Source organism: Oncorhynchus nerka, linkage group LG13 (assembly GCF_034236695.1).
Source record: "Oncorhynchus nerka isolate Pitt River linkage group LG13, Oner_Uvic_2.0, whole genome shotgun sequence".
In the NCBI taxonomy this organism is placed as follows: domain Eukaryota; kingdom Metazoa; phylum Chordata; class Actinopteri; order Salmoniformes; family Salmonidae; genus Oncorhynchus; species Oncorhynchus nerka.
Genome location: NC_088408.1, coordinates 85,834,863 through 85,850,329, shown reverse-complemented (window position 1 = coordinate 85,850,329; position 15,467 = coordinate 85,834,863). Strand labels below are relative to the sequence as shown.

General features: G+C 41.9%; 1 protein-coding gene across 2 annotated transcripts in view; it reads left to right on the top strand.

Moving 5' to 3' along the window:
- Positions 1-15,467, top strand: part of LOC115140312 (ephrin-A5-like) — a 201,866-nt gene that overhangs the window by 146,114 nt on the left and 40,285 nt on the right. For both annotated transcript variants that reach the window (XM_029678629.2, XM_029678628.2), the window contains exon 2: positions 11,221-11,513. In XM_029678629.2, coding sequence (XP_029534489.1) covers positions 11,221-11,513 — 293 coding nt within the window. The remainder of the gene's footprint in view (positions 1-11,220; positions 11,514-15,467) is intronic.

Genomic DNA, 15,467 nt, shown 5'->3' with positions numbered 1-15,467 from the left:
GTTGCCCTCCTCCTCCACGTCTCCTGATGTACTGGCCTGTCTCCTGGTAGCACCTCCATGCTCTGGACACTACGCTGACAGACACAGCAAACCTTCTTGCCACAGCTCACATTGATGTGCCATCCTGGATGAGTTGCACTACCTGAGCCACTTGTGTGGGTTGTAGACTCCGTCTCATGCTACCACTAGAGTGAAAGCACAGCCAGCATTCAAAAGTGACGAAAACATCAGCCAGGAAGCATAGGAACTGAGAAGGGGTCTGTGGTCCCCACCTGCAGAACCACTCCTTTATTGGGGGTGTCTTGCTAATTGCCTATAATTTCCACCTGTTGTCTATTCCATTTGCACAACAGCATGTGAAATGCATTGTCAATCAGTGTTGCCTCCTAAGTGGACAGTTTGATTTCACAGAAGTGTGATTGACTTGGAGTTACATTGTGTTGTTTACGTGTTCCCTTTATTTGTTTGAGCAGTGTACATATACAGTATATGTATTTATATTCCAGACTCTGACATTACTCATTCTGATCTTTCTTAATTTCTTTATTTTTCATTTTCGCGATCTGCGTGTACTGTTTGCATTGTTATGTATTACTGCAATGGTGGAGCTAGAAACAGAAGCATTTCACTGCCCCTGCGATAACATCTGCAAAATATGTGTATGCGACCATTTGATATCTGTCCCTCTCTGTCGCTCTCTCTACACAGTATATATCTCTGTCCTTCTCTCTCTATCCCCATATCTCTTTCTCTCTCCCCCATCCTCTCTCTCTACATCCCCTCATCTTTGAGTAGAGCAAAATAAAGCCGAGAGCTGACGTTTTTGTCGTTAAACTGTTTGTTATTGTAAAACATACATGTTCCCATGCCCAACGATACAGGATATGTCAATCAACACCAGCTGGAGATAAAACTGGGCACACACGCACTGTTGACTTAGATGATGAGCTTTATATAGGGAAATACTACATCTTAAAACTTCCTTCAGTACTTCCTTCATCAATATATATATACCCTAACAGCACATCCCCTTTGTACAAGTGACAGCTGCCAAGTCCCAGACCTAAACCCCCTAAATGAAGAAGAGGGAGAAGTGAGAGAGAGAGAGAGAGAGCGACAGAGAGAGAGAGAGAATCCATTAGCAGCCTTTCTTGCTATTCTCTGACGTCCAGTATATTATACAAGCCTGCACACCTGCTGCGATCCAGGAGTACCGTCTAGAAATGAGAAACACATGTCCTCAGTAAAACTCAGTGTGTGTTTGTGTGTGCGCAAACGACCCCAGCAAAGGTAATATGGTAACCCTATGTGTCTAATTCTACCCTCTCCCTGTCAATCAGTAGGCCAGTTAAACAGCAGGGAATGTAGCTGGCTCTCACATCATAAATGGCCCTGTCACATTCTCCAGTGACTGTCAGAGCAGTGCTGGGGAAAGTTTCCAAAGCATTGTGGGAATGTTTCACCGGCTCTGCCTTGTGTTGTACACTTGTTTCTCTCGTCTATATCGAGGGATGGAGGGAGGAAATTAAATCATCCTCTACGCTCTTTGAAAAAAAGGGTTGCTGAAGGGTTGTTCAGTTGTCCCCATAGGAGAACCCTTTTTGGTTATAGGTATAACCCTTTTGGGTTGCATGTTGAACCCCTAACCAAAAAGGGTTATGCAAATTGTTTACTATGAGGACAGCCGTGGAACCCTTTTAGGTTCTAGATAACACCTTTTTTTTCATCCCTATCAAAGTCACATCCAAATCCATGTGGGCTTCATGGTTAATGCTATTTAAGGGAAATAATTCTGCCAAAGCTTATTGACTGTCTTTCCTCTTAACACTACACCTCCTTTTCCCCTCTCTTTCATTCTACCTACAAAACCAACTCTCCAGCCAGAATTAGCCAACTGCTCTAACTCCTGTTGCCTAGTGTGTGTGCTGTAGCCGGGGTCAGAGAAAGTTCAGCTGCCCTCGGCTAAACACATTCACTGTCGATTCAGATCAACAGGTCATCCTTTACTCTATGTTGTATCACACACACACACACACACACACACACACACACACACACACACAGGGGGGCTGAAACAAATGAATCTGTCAACTCTGTGTACCCGCCAGTGGCTGGAGCACTTATCTGGGGCTATGAGCCGCTGTGTTTGTGTGTGTGTATAATATGCATGTGTACCTATACATGTACAAGTGGGTTTATGTTTTTGTGTATATTTGAGTGGCCTTTGAATATCCTTGACATGCATACGATAATATGCATTGATAAATGCTACATTTTCAGGTAGCAAAGTTTGGGACTACTGTGTGAGTCTGTCGGTATAATACAATATAACTATGAATAGAAAAGAGAGAGAGGGAGGGATGAATAAAGGAGGTGTGAAGGAGGGAAAGAGGGAGGGATAGAGAAGGAGGTGAGAGGGAGGAAGAGAGGAGGAGGGAGGGAGGCATGGGGCTGGTGGGGGAGAAGGATGTAATGAAAAGCTATTCTCCCTTTTCATTACACAGGTGGGATAGCCTCTCTCGTTCTCTCTCTCACATTTTCTCTGGCCCTTCCATTGTATGATTTCACTTTCATTAAATATATCTTCCTTTTATCTTAACGTGGTTGGTTTGAATCTCTCACTTTCTCTCACTCCTACCCTCTCTCTTTCTCTCCTTCTCTCCTTCCTTACTCTCTCTTTCTCCCACTCCTTCCCTCTCGATTTTTCTCCTTCCTTCCCTCTCTTTTTGTCATGCTCGCTCTATCTATCCAGCGGCTGGAGCTGAGCTGAGCTCTTGAGCAGAGGCTGATGGGAGTCCACTTGGGTGTGTCAATGGACTGTGTAATTGAAATGGAAATAAGCCAATCAGGGACTGGTGTCACGGTACCTTACCCTGCATGCACCTTACTGTTCCAGCTCTCCCAAATCTCAGAGAGTGTTTGTGTGTTTGTAGGAAGTGGCTAGGATGGTTTTCGGCCCTGCCGAGGGGGATGTGTAATCAGCGGGTAATAAAATGTCTAAACACCACGCACGCACACACACACACACACACACACACACACACACACACACACACAGCCAGGGTGATTACGAGCGCATTTCCTCCCCAGCACTGCGTGGTTATCTGGATCTCTCTGGTAACAGCTGTAGCATAACAAATAAATGTCATTATATTGGTTTGACAATTAGCCTGCCATCCACAGCTGGTTTAATTACCCTGCTAAATGATCAGGGCATCAAGGACTGGTCAGGTTTTCTACTTTACCAGTGGAGTGTGTGTGTGTGTGTGTGTGTGTGTGTGTGTGTGTGTGTGTGTGTGTGTGTGTGTGTGTCTGTGTGTGTGTGTGTGTGTGTGTGTGTGTGTGTGTGTGTGTGTGTGTGTGTGTGTCACTCAACAGAGAGGTATTTTTCTTGGAGTGTGTCTCTCTTCTACTGCCGGACCAATTTGGTAGAGAAGATGTCAAAGTCACACACACACACACACACGCAGGTAGGAGTGAGAGATTGAGAGAGAGTCAATCCAACCACGTTAAGATAAAAGGAAGATATATTTATTGAAAGTGAAATCATACAGTGGAAGGACCAGAGAGAATGTGAGAGAGAGAACAAGAGAGGCTATCCCACCTGTGTAATGAAAAGGGAAAATAGCTTTTCATTACATCCTTCTCCTCCACCAGCCCCATGCTTCCCTCTGTCCCTCCCACCTTCTTTATTCATCCCTCCCTCCTTTGTTTTGATTACATGTCCATTCTGTAGTGTTCAATGGTTTCATTTTGATGGTGAATTCCAGCATTGTTTTAAAAAAATGCACGGTCAGTCGTGTCTGGTATTGATAAACAAAGACAACAAAAAACATGAACAATCTTTTTGTACCTGTAACCTTTTATGTGGCAGATTTGGACAATGATAAACGCCTACATTTTAACGGTATAACTCTACAGTAACGTGCTATACATGATGTCAGAGCTCTGGCTCTGCGCTTCACTTTAACGGTATAACTCTACAGTAACGTGCTATACATGATGTCAGAGCTCTGGCTCTGCGCTTCACTTTAACGGTATAACTCTACAGTAACGTGCTATACATGATGTCAGAGCTCTGGCTCTGCGCTTCACAGTGCTGTATGGGTTTTGACTGACTGACGTTCTGAACTTGAGTTGCCCCCATCCCTCCTTCTGATTGGGCAACTTTTGCAAATGAGCGAGAGAAATCCTGTAAATTAAGAAGACTGAATGTATTTTCAAAAATGAGATGTTGAGGATTATAATAAATACCGCTTTAATGTCATACAAACAAGCCAAATGTGCGCTTCACATTTCCATGTCATGTACAGAACTTTTATGATCGCTGTGTTAGATGTACAGTTACCAGATGACATGGTGTCATATCCTGGGTTGTTCTGAACAGAATGAGCCTGTTAGATGTACAGTTACCAGATGACATGGTGTCATATCCTGGGTTGTTCTGAACAGAATGAGCCTGTTAGATGTACAGTTACCAGATGACATGGTGTCATACCCTGGGTTGTTCTGAACAGAATGTGCCTGTTAGATGTACAGTTACCAGATGACATGGTGTCATATCCTGGGTTGTTCTGAACAGAATGAGCCTGTTAGATGTACAGTTACCAGATGACATGGTGTCATACCCTGGGTTGTTCTGAACAGAATGTGCCTGTTAGATGTACAGTTACCAGATGACATGGTGTCATACCCTGGGTTGTTCTGAACAGAATGAGCCTGTTAGATGTACAGTTACCAGATGACATGGTGTCATATCCTGGGTTGTTCTGAACAGAATGTGCCTGTTAGATGTACAGTTACCAGATGACATGGTGTCATATCCTGGGTTGTTCTGAACAGAATGAGCCTGTTAGATGTACAGTTACCAGATGACATGGTGTCATATCCTGGGTTGTTCTGAACAGAATGAGCCTGTTAGATGTACAGTTCCCAGATGACATGGTGTCATATCCTGGGTTGTTCTGAACAGAATGAGTCTGTTAGATGTACAGTTAACAGATGGCATGGTATTATATCCTGGGTTGTTCTGAACAGAATGAGTCTGTTAGATGTACAGTTCCCAGATGACATGGTGTCATACCCTGGGTTGTTCTGAACAGAATGAGTCTGTTAGATGTACAGTTACCAGATGACATGGTGTTATATCCTGGGTTGTTCTGAACAGAATGAGTCTGTTAGATGTACAGTTAACAGATGACATGGTGTTAGACCCTGGGTTGTTCTGAACAGAATGAGTCTGTTAGATGTACAGTTACCAGATGACATGGTGTTATACCCTGGGTTGTTCTGAACAGAATGAGTCTGTTAGATGTACAGTTACCAGATGACATGGTGTTATACCCTGGGTTGTTCTGAACAGAATGAGTCTGTTAGATGTACAGTTACCAGGTGACATGGTGTTATATCCTGGGTTGTTCTGAACAGAATGAGTCTGTTAGATGTACAGTTCCCAGGTGACATGGTGTTATATCCTGGGTTGTTCTGAACAGAATGAGCCTGTTAGATGTACAGTTACCAGATGACATGGTGTTATACCCTGGGTTGTTCTGAACAGAATGAGCCTGTTAGATGTACAGTTACCAGATGACATGGTGTCATATCCTGGGTTGTTCTGAACAGAATGAGTCTGTTAGATGTACAGTTACCAGATGACATGGTGTTATATCCTGGGTTGTTCTGAACAGAATGAGTCTGTTAGATGTACAGTTCCCAGATGACTTGGTGTCATACCCTGGGTTGTTCTGAACAGAATGAGTCTGTTAGATGTACAGTTAACAGATGACATGGTGTTAGACCCTGGGTTGTGCTTGTCCATTGTGAATCAAATTAACCGCGGCACACACATCTGAATGGACTCATGACTCCTTCTATGCGCACCCAAATGATGACATTTTTCCCTGAATTGCATTGTGAAAGCCTAACACTTTAATGTCATATTTTATAACTTAGCTAGTCATGTTGGCAATAGAACGGGCTTTTCAAACAACAACAGTAATTGTGTGAAGATGTGGATGCAGCGTCGTGTTGCAAACAAAACAACTACAAGTTTGCTTGTTCCACTTCCTCAACGGAGAGCTAGGAGAGCTCCAAAAAAGCACCTTATAGTTGAAGACTCTTGATTGTGGCCACTTGGAGACACCAGTTAGTCCTCTCAGTCAGACCCTTGTAATTTTATTTTGTCTTATATTGCACCTACCCCACATTTTCCAGGTATATTATTATCATCTACTGAATGCATCCAGAGTGTTTTCAGATGCATTTCGTTATCAACAAAGGTGGTGAAAATGACAGTAAAGGTAAAATACACATCAAATCAACAGTGTAATGTTTGGATTTAGTCTTGTAAACCGTTGTGTTTTCACCTTTGTTCTAATCATTTTCACATAATCTCAAAACTGTTCCCTTTCAATTGCTACCATGGTTGTGAATATGCTTTTTGTATTTCTTCTGTGAGAAACATTTCCCACGGGTGTAAAGGGTTAATCAGACCTTTAGAGAGGATATTTGATGTTTTTCTCCCTGGTACACATCGGTACAACAATCTGTCTCTAAGATGTTGAACTAGTAGGCTTTGTGTAGATTGACTTTGGCTGAGGACATAAACCCACACCTGCCTGGCTTTGTAATGGGTGGCACTATCAGCACATTTAGCCTTCCCCAAACCATGGCCTCAACCAATCGGAATTCATATCTGAACTTAACCCTTTGAGTTGTTTTAACCCTGTAACCACGTGGAATTAACCCTGTAACCACGTGGAATTAACCCTGTAAGCACGCAGAATTAACCCTGTAACCACGTGGAATTAACAGTGTAACCACGTGGAATTAACCCTGTAACCACATGGAATTAACCCTGTAACCACACAGAATTAACCCTGTAACCATGTGGAATGAATATGTCAAAAATAGACATAAAATCATCCATAATAAAGTTGAATTTCAAAGGGAAACTATGAGATCCACCAACCCACGCACACATGCACAAATGCATAGACGCACACACACACACACACACACACACACACACACACACACACACACACACACACACACACACACACACACACACACACACACACACACACACACACACACAGGAAGTAGTCTGGGGGTGAAGGGAAACCATAATGTGTACACACAAACAAACCCATGTACACACACAGCGGAGAGGCTGAGCAGAGGAAATGTGTGTTGTGAGAGGATGTGATTATTAAGTCAGTGACATTTAAGCCAGAGGAGATGTATTACTCTGCCTGTGGGTTGCAATGACATGTTTTAAATGAGATGTTACACATGAGATGCTGCCGGAAAGGTAAACAGTTTCACTCAGCTATTTATTCTGAATGAGTAAACACAGGAAAGCAGCATTAGACGCTAGCATAAACATCACACAACCGTACATACACACATGTTACATACCGCACACACACACACACCGAACAGATGGTGTCAGTCACAGAGTCTTCAAGCTAGCCCGCTCTCCAATATTAACACTGTGTTAGTGAAGGCTTACAAATAGAAAGTGATACTCCACAAAGAGAGATGGACAATCAAAAAGCAATTCTCGCCCCCTCCCTGTCCACAAACAACTGGGGAGGAATGAAGTGTGTGTGTGTGTGTGTGTGTGTGTGTGTGTGTGTGTGTGTGTGTGTGTGTGTGTGTGTGTTGTCCCCATCAGAGATTAATAATGCGCCCAGACCACCTTTATCATCGTAACATCAAAGGCAGTCTGCTTTCCTTGGCTGCAGAGCCAACTCTGTCAGAGTGAAGAGAGAATGTTGGAGGAGGGAGGGAGGGGAGAAGGAGAGAGAGGGAGGGAGGAGAGAAGGGAGAAGAGAGGGAGGGAGGAGAGAGGGAGAGAGGTAAAGTTAAAAAAGAAGAGAGACAAGGGGAAAGAGTGAGAGTTTGTGTGGGGAGGAGAGGGGAGAAGAGAAATTGGAAAAAGGAGAGATGAGGAGTAGAGGATGAAGTGTAGACGAGAGGAAGGGCAGTGTGCTAAGTGCTGTTTAAGTCCCTTGTACAAGGCAAAGAGGTTTTCAATTAAACATTGACCTCTTCTCAGGTCCAGACATAGCAAAGGTTAGGTAGAGAATGAAAGTCTCTTTTCAGGGTTGAGTTAGGGTCAGCAACCTGAAGTTAGAGTCAGCTTTCCCCAGATCCACCCCTCAGCCAACTGCTCTAACGACATGCACACTAATTCCTCTGAGGCATGGTCAAACAGTTGTTAGTAGACAAATCAAAGAGGAATTCGGACCTGAGCCACAGTGTGTGTGTGTGGGCAAGCTTGTGTGTGTGTGTGCGTGTGTAGTTGTATGTGCGTGTGTGTCCAGGGTTGGGGATTAACGGATTACAAACTGTAATCTGTTACGTTACCAAATGAAAAATTGTAATCAGATTACAGATACTTTTGAAAAACTAGATGATAACTTCTTGGATTACTTTGAAATTCAGAAAGATTGTTTTCGATAAAATACTTAATGACACCTTTCTGTTTTCTCAATGACATTGAATTCAGCATTGAAAAAAGGTGCAAGTTTAAGTTTGTTCTGCCTGAGTGAGGCTGACCACATCAGAGACCACTATGATGACACACAAATGTGTTTGATGGACCGCGGGAAAAGAGCAGGAATAGGCTTTTGTGGCCTACAGTCCAGCCCATGTTTTCCAGTGATATAACTGCTGTCGGCATCAAAGATTATATGACCAACTGGAGTAAACGCTTGGAGGTAAGGACGACAGGGGCGCTGTAGTCTATGGGCCTATTATTGATATCTGCATAGCAATGATATGCATCACACTGCTGCTCTCTCAAATATATGGTTGTGGATGACTGATCACAAATGTATAGGTGTATTATACCCCAAAAATGATTGAATTTCAGAAGTGTAGGCTAAGCTGCCTATCAATCACTGTTTATGCGACCCGTGGACAGCCAGTGAAAAATGTGCTCTTGCAGCTGCATAGCGTGGATCCCAACCTGTGGAATAATAGTTTGAGGGAGTTCCTCCGCACATACAGTCGAAAACATGTTTAATTTATGAAGACCATGAGTTGGCTTTGATTGCTCAATCTAATTCGTACCGATAAAAAAACATTTCCAAAGGCCTAATGAACATATGCTTAAACTTGTACACTTTTGAAAGACTTCAACAACTTATCGAGATATTTATTTTACATTTATTTAACTAGACAAGTCAGTTAAGAACAAATTCTTATTTTCAATGACAGCCTAGGAACAAATTCTTATTTTCAATGACAGAATGACAGATTTGTACCTTGGGGATTTGAACTTGCAACCTTTACCGATACCAGCCCAACACTCTAACCACTAGCCTACCCCATATCAAATCTTATTTGAAATTAATTAAGTGTTCTAGTTCGTAATTCTATGGTATCACCAACAAAAATGTAAACAATAGGCCGATCCATAGTATGTATTAGTATGTATTATAGAATTCAATTCAATTTCACATTAAGCAAATAGCACTTTTCGGTAGAATATGAAGCATGCCATTCCATTAGAGCAGCATTTATATTTAAACCATGTTTTGAAGCAATGAGCCCTCCATGACAACAACCCAAACAACATAGCAGACTAATATGTCCTTTGTTTTGGGATTATATTGAGGTAAAACAAATAGACTAATATACAGTATATTTCCATATTATTGTCCTATTCTTGATGTTCATGGGGTATTTACCTAATTGGAAAGACTGAAAATGTGTCAGACGTTGTTTTTTAATGTACATGTATTGCCCAATAATTGTGTTATCTCTATTGGAAGTAGAAAGCAATGGGTCAGAAGCCTGCATAACCCATAAAGTAAAATGCAACATCCATTGATGGCCAACTATGTGAGCTCTAACATTGATTTATCTGAAAGGAGTTCAATTGGTAATATACATTTTTGTCTTCTTCTAATGCCACTTAAGCAATCGCAAAGTAACTGAAAGTAATCAGATTACATTACTGAGTTTGTGGTAATCCAAAAGTTACGTTACTGATTACAATTTTGGACCGGCAACTATTAACTGTAACATATTACATTTAGAAAGTAACCTACCCAACTCTGTGTGTGTCTGTTTGTGTCTGTGTATGCGTGTGCCTGTGCGTGTGTGTGTGTGTGTGTATGTGTATGTTCAGATGAGGGAATTAGAACATCATGACCCTGTGTAGTATGTTGTGGATCAGTGGAGTTATAAACATGCCTCTATGCACAGCCTTCTGGGGGAAAACACACGCTGTATTTTGGTATCGTTTGACATTTACAGCCTCAACTATCTCACACCTCCCTGTGGACTCTGGAACCCTCTGATGTCTGAACTCTTCTCTGAGTTTTCAAAATGCTAGAAGTAAATAAGGAAAAAGTACTTTTTCGCAGCGCTTTCTGGCATCCAAAAGAGAGATATTTTGTCCAAGTTGGATTCTTTAGTGTGTGATACATTATGTTGTAGAGAAGTGGTGTGCATAAATTTCCTGGGATGGATTTATAGACAAAACCTCCCCGTTTACTAAAGCCAAATGTTAAGAACGATTCCTTGCACATTTCTGAGGGATATCTGAAGAATGTTGAAAGATCCAACCTGCACTCATAAACATCTAAACAAATTAATCAACATACTGTATAACATTGAGAAAATGTTAACATGACTGTTGTGTGTGTGCGTGCGCACTCACACATACATATGTGTGTGAGTTTTATAATTGAGGATGTTTAAGTTGTCTTCAGTGATATTGTTGATATGAACTGAAGTGGACTTGGAGTGGGAGTGTACTCATCAAGTCACGTTGACTTCAATGTCCAGAACACTGTGTACTGCAGAAATGTGTTTAGGACCATGAGTGTTACTTTTACTTTTAAAGTACTACTAAATCAGGTTGTGCAGAGTAAAGTCACTTCCTTCTTGGTGGTGTTATGTAATGTACTGTTGTTGATAATTGATAAATAATTGGAAAGTTTTTGAGGCACTTTCAAACACTTTGTTTATCTCCCTACTTCCCTCTCTTTTTCTCCCCCTCCATCCCTCCTTCCCTCTTCCTAAAACATGTTTTTTAAAGTAAAGTTTTTGAGGCACATTCAATGGTGTATGACTGTTATTGGGGAATAAAGTAATTATGACTAACTGCTGATTTTATCTTCCATTCCATCTGTAACTGAAGCCCTTCATCAGTCTTCCAAACACTAACGTTCTCTTCCTTGCCTTCTGTCCAATCAGGTTCCATCGTGGAGACTACCACATTGACGTGTGTATAAACGACTACCTGGATGTGTTCTGTCCCCACTATGAAGACATGGTGCCGGAGGAGCTGATGGAGCGCTACGTCCTCTACATGGTCAACTACGACGGCTACAGTACGTGTGACCACACAGCCAAGGGCTTTAAACGCTGGGAGTGTAACAGGCCTCACTCCCCCAATGGACCACTCAAGTTCTCCGAGAAGTTCCAGCTCTTCACCCCCTTCTCTCTGGGCTTCGAGTTCAGACCGGGCAGAGAGTACTACTACATCTGTGAGTATTGACGTATATCACCATATATTGTTATTGTATGTGAGAGTCATAGAGAGCACTGCTATGTGTTGAAGTCATGTGTGTTGAAGTCAGTCTGATGTCAGAGTGGACGGCAGATGCAGCCCTTAATGTGTTTAGAATTGTATGCAGTTGTATGAGAAGAACAACCATTTCACATCCAAGTTTGCATTGGAAGAATATGTGACTCGTTTCAGGAAACTAGGCATATGTCGTACGTCAATACTTCATAGGAGAGGCATTTGAACATAAATATATGTTTTTATTAAAAAATGCATGAACCTTCCCGCTAGCCATGATTGGCTGAGATGATGGATGGGCTGGAGATGCCAAGAGATGAGTTCAGATTGGTCTGCCATGTAGCACACTTCTGTCTATAACAATGGCTGCTCAGTATGTGTAGGTATCCGTTCTTTTTTTAAAGACATCACAAATAACTGCAAAAGTGTTGCTCTCCACTTTCTGAAGGACAGGTTTTTAAATCAGTGGAATGCCCAGTGGAAGCAGAGTATGATAGCTAAGGAGATGGAGAAAATGCTGGCGTTTGATTGCAAATATGCGGAGGGAGTTAAAAAGAAAACACACAGAACTCTGCTGTATAAAACACCTGTCTCCGGATTACATTTGTTATGTGTATGATCTGTGTAGTAATATCATTCGTATCTCAGAGCCAATGCCATTGATTGTTATAGCCTAATGTGAACTAGCTAGCTATCATTGAATCTAGTTGGTTAGCCGCCTGCTTATTCATACAGGGTAGTAACGTTAGGAGTTGGGATTATCGTTAATTGCTTAGCGACATGTCTAAACAAGGTACTATTCTCACTGCCGTTTACACCTTCTGTATCTTGAAAATGTGACAAATAAATGTTGATTTTATTTCATATAGTATTTGTTAACCAGATACGGTAATGTGAAGAACAACATGACCTGCACCAAAGTAAAACTAGGATAGAACGTTAGGCCGAAGAGACGATGTCCAAGTTCTAAAATTCTCAGTTAGAATGCCCTGATTTTATTTCCTCACAATCACAAGCGTAAGGTATTTTCCTCTAATTAGCTTGCCATTAACTTGTAAATAATGATCTTGTTGTAAGTTTATTTTCATGTAATAATGAATACAAATTAGCTCAAGTTAAGATGTTGTCAGCTATATGATGTGGTCATTATTTGAATTCTGCAGCGGTCCCTGTAGCATACAATCAAACCGGTGTGATTAGAACGCTTATTTAGAGTGCTTATTTAGAACGGACAGTTTTGAATGACGCAACAATCAGCATTTGAGCTGGCCACACGTTTTTTCAGAAACATTTTGCACGAACACAGCCCTTAAAAAGTAATGGACAGAATGTGAGCAGTTTATTTTTTGATGACATTCACAGAAGTATCTACAGCATAACACAATCATCCAAACAGAAAAAATGTAGGCTGCATTTGTCCTAGCGCTAACTGAGGAATTATTGACGTAACACAAGCGGTCATATTTTTATAACTCTCGGCTGATATAAACTACAATATGAATTAGCTAATAGCAATTTCTATTATAATTAATCACATCACGGGTGAGCTCACCATTGGTCGAAATAATTGACTTTCTAGAAATCGAAAGTAATCCGACGATGGGTAGTGTCTGCGTGCCGCCATTCTTTTTTTCTCACAGAAACCAAAGATAAGAAGACAAGATGAGTTTGGTCTGTTTATTGCATGCATGTTTAAGTGGGTGTGTCATCTACCATCATTCACATCCCACCAATCACTTCCAGAAGTTCTCAAAAAATGAATGAACCCTTACTCACCTCATTTTGTTATAAAATCTTTGGTCCGACAGACTATTACGTCACACCCAGAATGCATTGTATGTCAACAAACATGGCTCCACACATAGTTGGAATTAGCTTAGCACATCATAATTAGTACAACCTTCAAAAAAGTATTTTACACACATAATATATGCCCATTACAATCTATGCAATAATCGGAATGCATGATTTGTAAATAGTACTTGAAAACATGTGAATAAAACAGTAAATATATCAATAATTACCACACAAAACATTTTCTGATAGTGATTTATTGATGGGTGGCGCGAGCCGGCAGTCAATCACGTAACCTCTCACTCCCACTCTGAGCCATTCAGTGTTGTTGTTTATGTATGTTTATGTATGTAGCTAGTGAGATAAGCTGTATCATTAGCAATGTCTTTCAAAAGGACACCACTCACAAATGTAGAAATTCTGGAGATTATTTTAATTCTGACAATGAGTCTGAGTATGAAAGTCAGGAATCAGATTCTGACAGTGACAGTGAGGAGCTGCCCCCCAACCTTGTAGCCGTTGAGAACCCTGAATCTGAGGACTCGTTATCCACTGACGAAGTCCCAGGTCCCTTTGAAGATGCTGGTGGTGATGGAGGCAGACCGACAGTGGATGAAGTACAGGAATTCTGAGGTAGCTGGAAGGCCGCCAGCCATTTCACCCCTCCTGGCCCTGCTGTTTTCTTTGATGAGTCCCAGTCTGGAGTGCAATGCCCCTTTCCATTTCCATCTGAGTGCTTCAAGTTGTTTCTGACAGAGGAGTTGGTGGGAGACATAGTAGAGGAGACCAATCACTATGCCTTGGAGCTACAGGAGAAGAGAGAGCCAGGAGTGAGGGAGAAACTCGCTAAATGGGTGACAGCCACAATTAGTGAAATGACATACCTTCCTGGTGACAGTCCTTCTCATGGGGATAGTAAAGAAGAACTCCCTGAGTACCGGAGCACAGATCCTATGTTTGCAACTCCCTTCTTTGCCACCCTTTTTTCCCAAGACCACTTCCTAGGTTATACAAAATAAGAAATGTTCGCACCAGTCTGACATCAGCATTTGGTCGTGTCTTTGTGCCATACAAGGACCTATGCATTGATGAGACCCTGATGTTATGGAAAGGTAGGCTGGTGTTCCATCAATATATACCCTCCAAAAGGCACATGTTTGAGGTCAAGTTCTTTGTCATGTGCAATGTGAAGACATTATAGTTTACACAAGGTCCACCACTGACATTCAACATTATGATGGGCTTGGGGTATCGGGTCCATGGCGATGACCATGCTGGCTCCTCATCTCAGCAAGGGACACACTTTGTATGTGGACAATTGTCACAGCAGTCCCACACTCTTCCAGCTGCTCTCCAACAGCACAGGGGCCTGTGGCACAGTCAGGTCGAACAGGAAGGGGATTCCGGCATTCGGATGCAGGAAGATGCAGAGAGCGCAGGTGAAGTTCAAGGAGAACGGTCAACAGCTGGCAGTAAAGTGGCATGACAAACGAGACGTCCATGTCCTCTCCACTGTCCGTACAGCAACCATGTCGGCCACAGGGAAGGTGGACCACCTGATGGGAGAGAGAAAAATCAAACCAGACTGTGTGCTTGACTATAACTTCAAAATGGGGGCAGTGGATAAGGCGGACATGATAAACAGCTTTGTTGAATGCACTCGGAAAAACGACCAAGATATTGCCCTCAATGGCCACCAACTAACAGGTGAGATGATTACTGATCAAGGTTTTTTTTGTAATTGGAAGTTCAGTACAGTTCACATACAGAAACTATTATAACATAACAAGTCACTTACACAGCCTGGTTTCTAACCAGGGTGTCTGTAGTAATGCCTCGAGCACTGAGATGCTGTGCCTTAGACCGCTGCGCCACTTTGGAGTCATAAGCCCAGGGTAGCTTCAAAATACAACACAAGCTAATACTTCTCTGATGCAATTACCATTGTTTTACAGAGCGTATTGAAGAACGTAGCTAGCTACATAAGCACAATTGAATATAAAGATTATAAAATTAGTAATGTTACCTCACGTGTCCACGGTTATAAGGAATATACACAAATATATTATGCTCCATAAAAAGAGTGAGCTACAGTAGAAACGACATGACACGACATACAGAA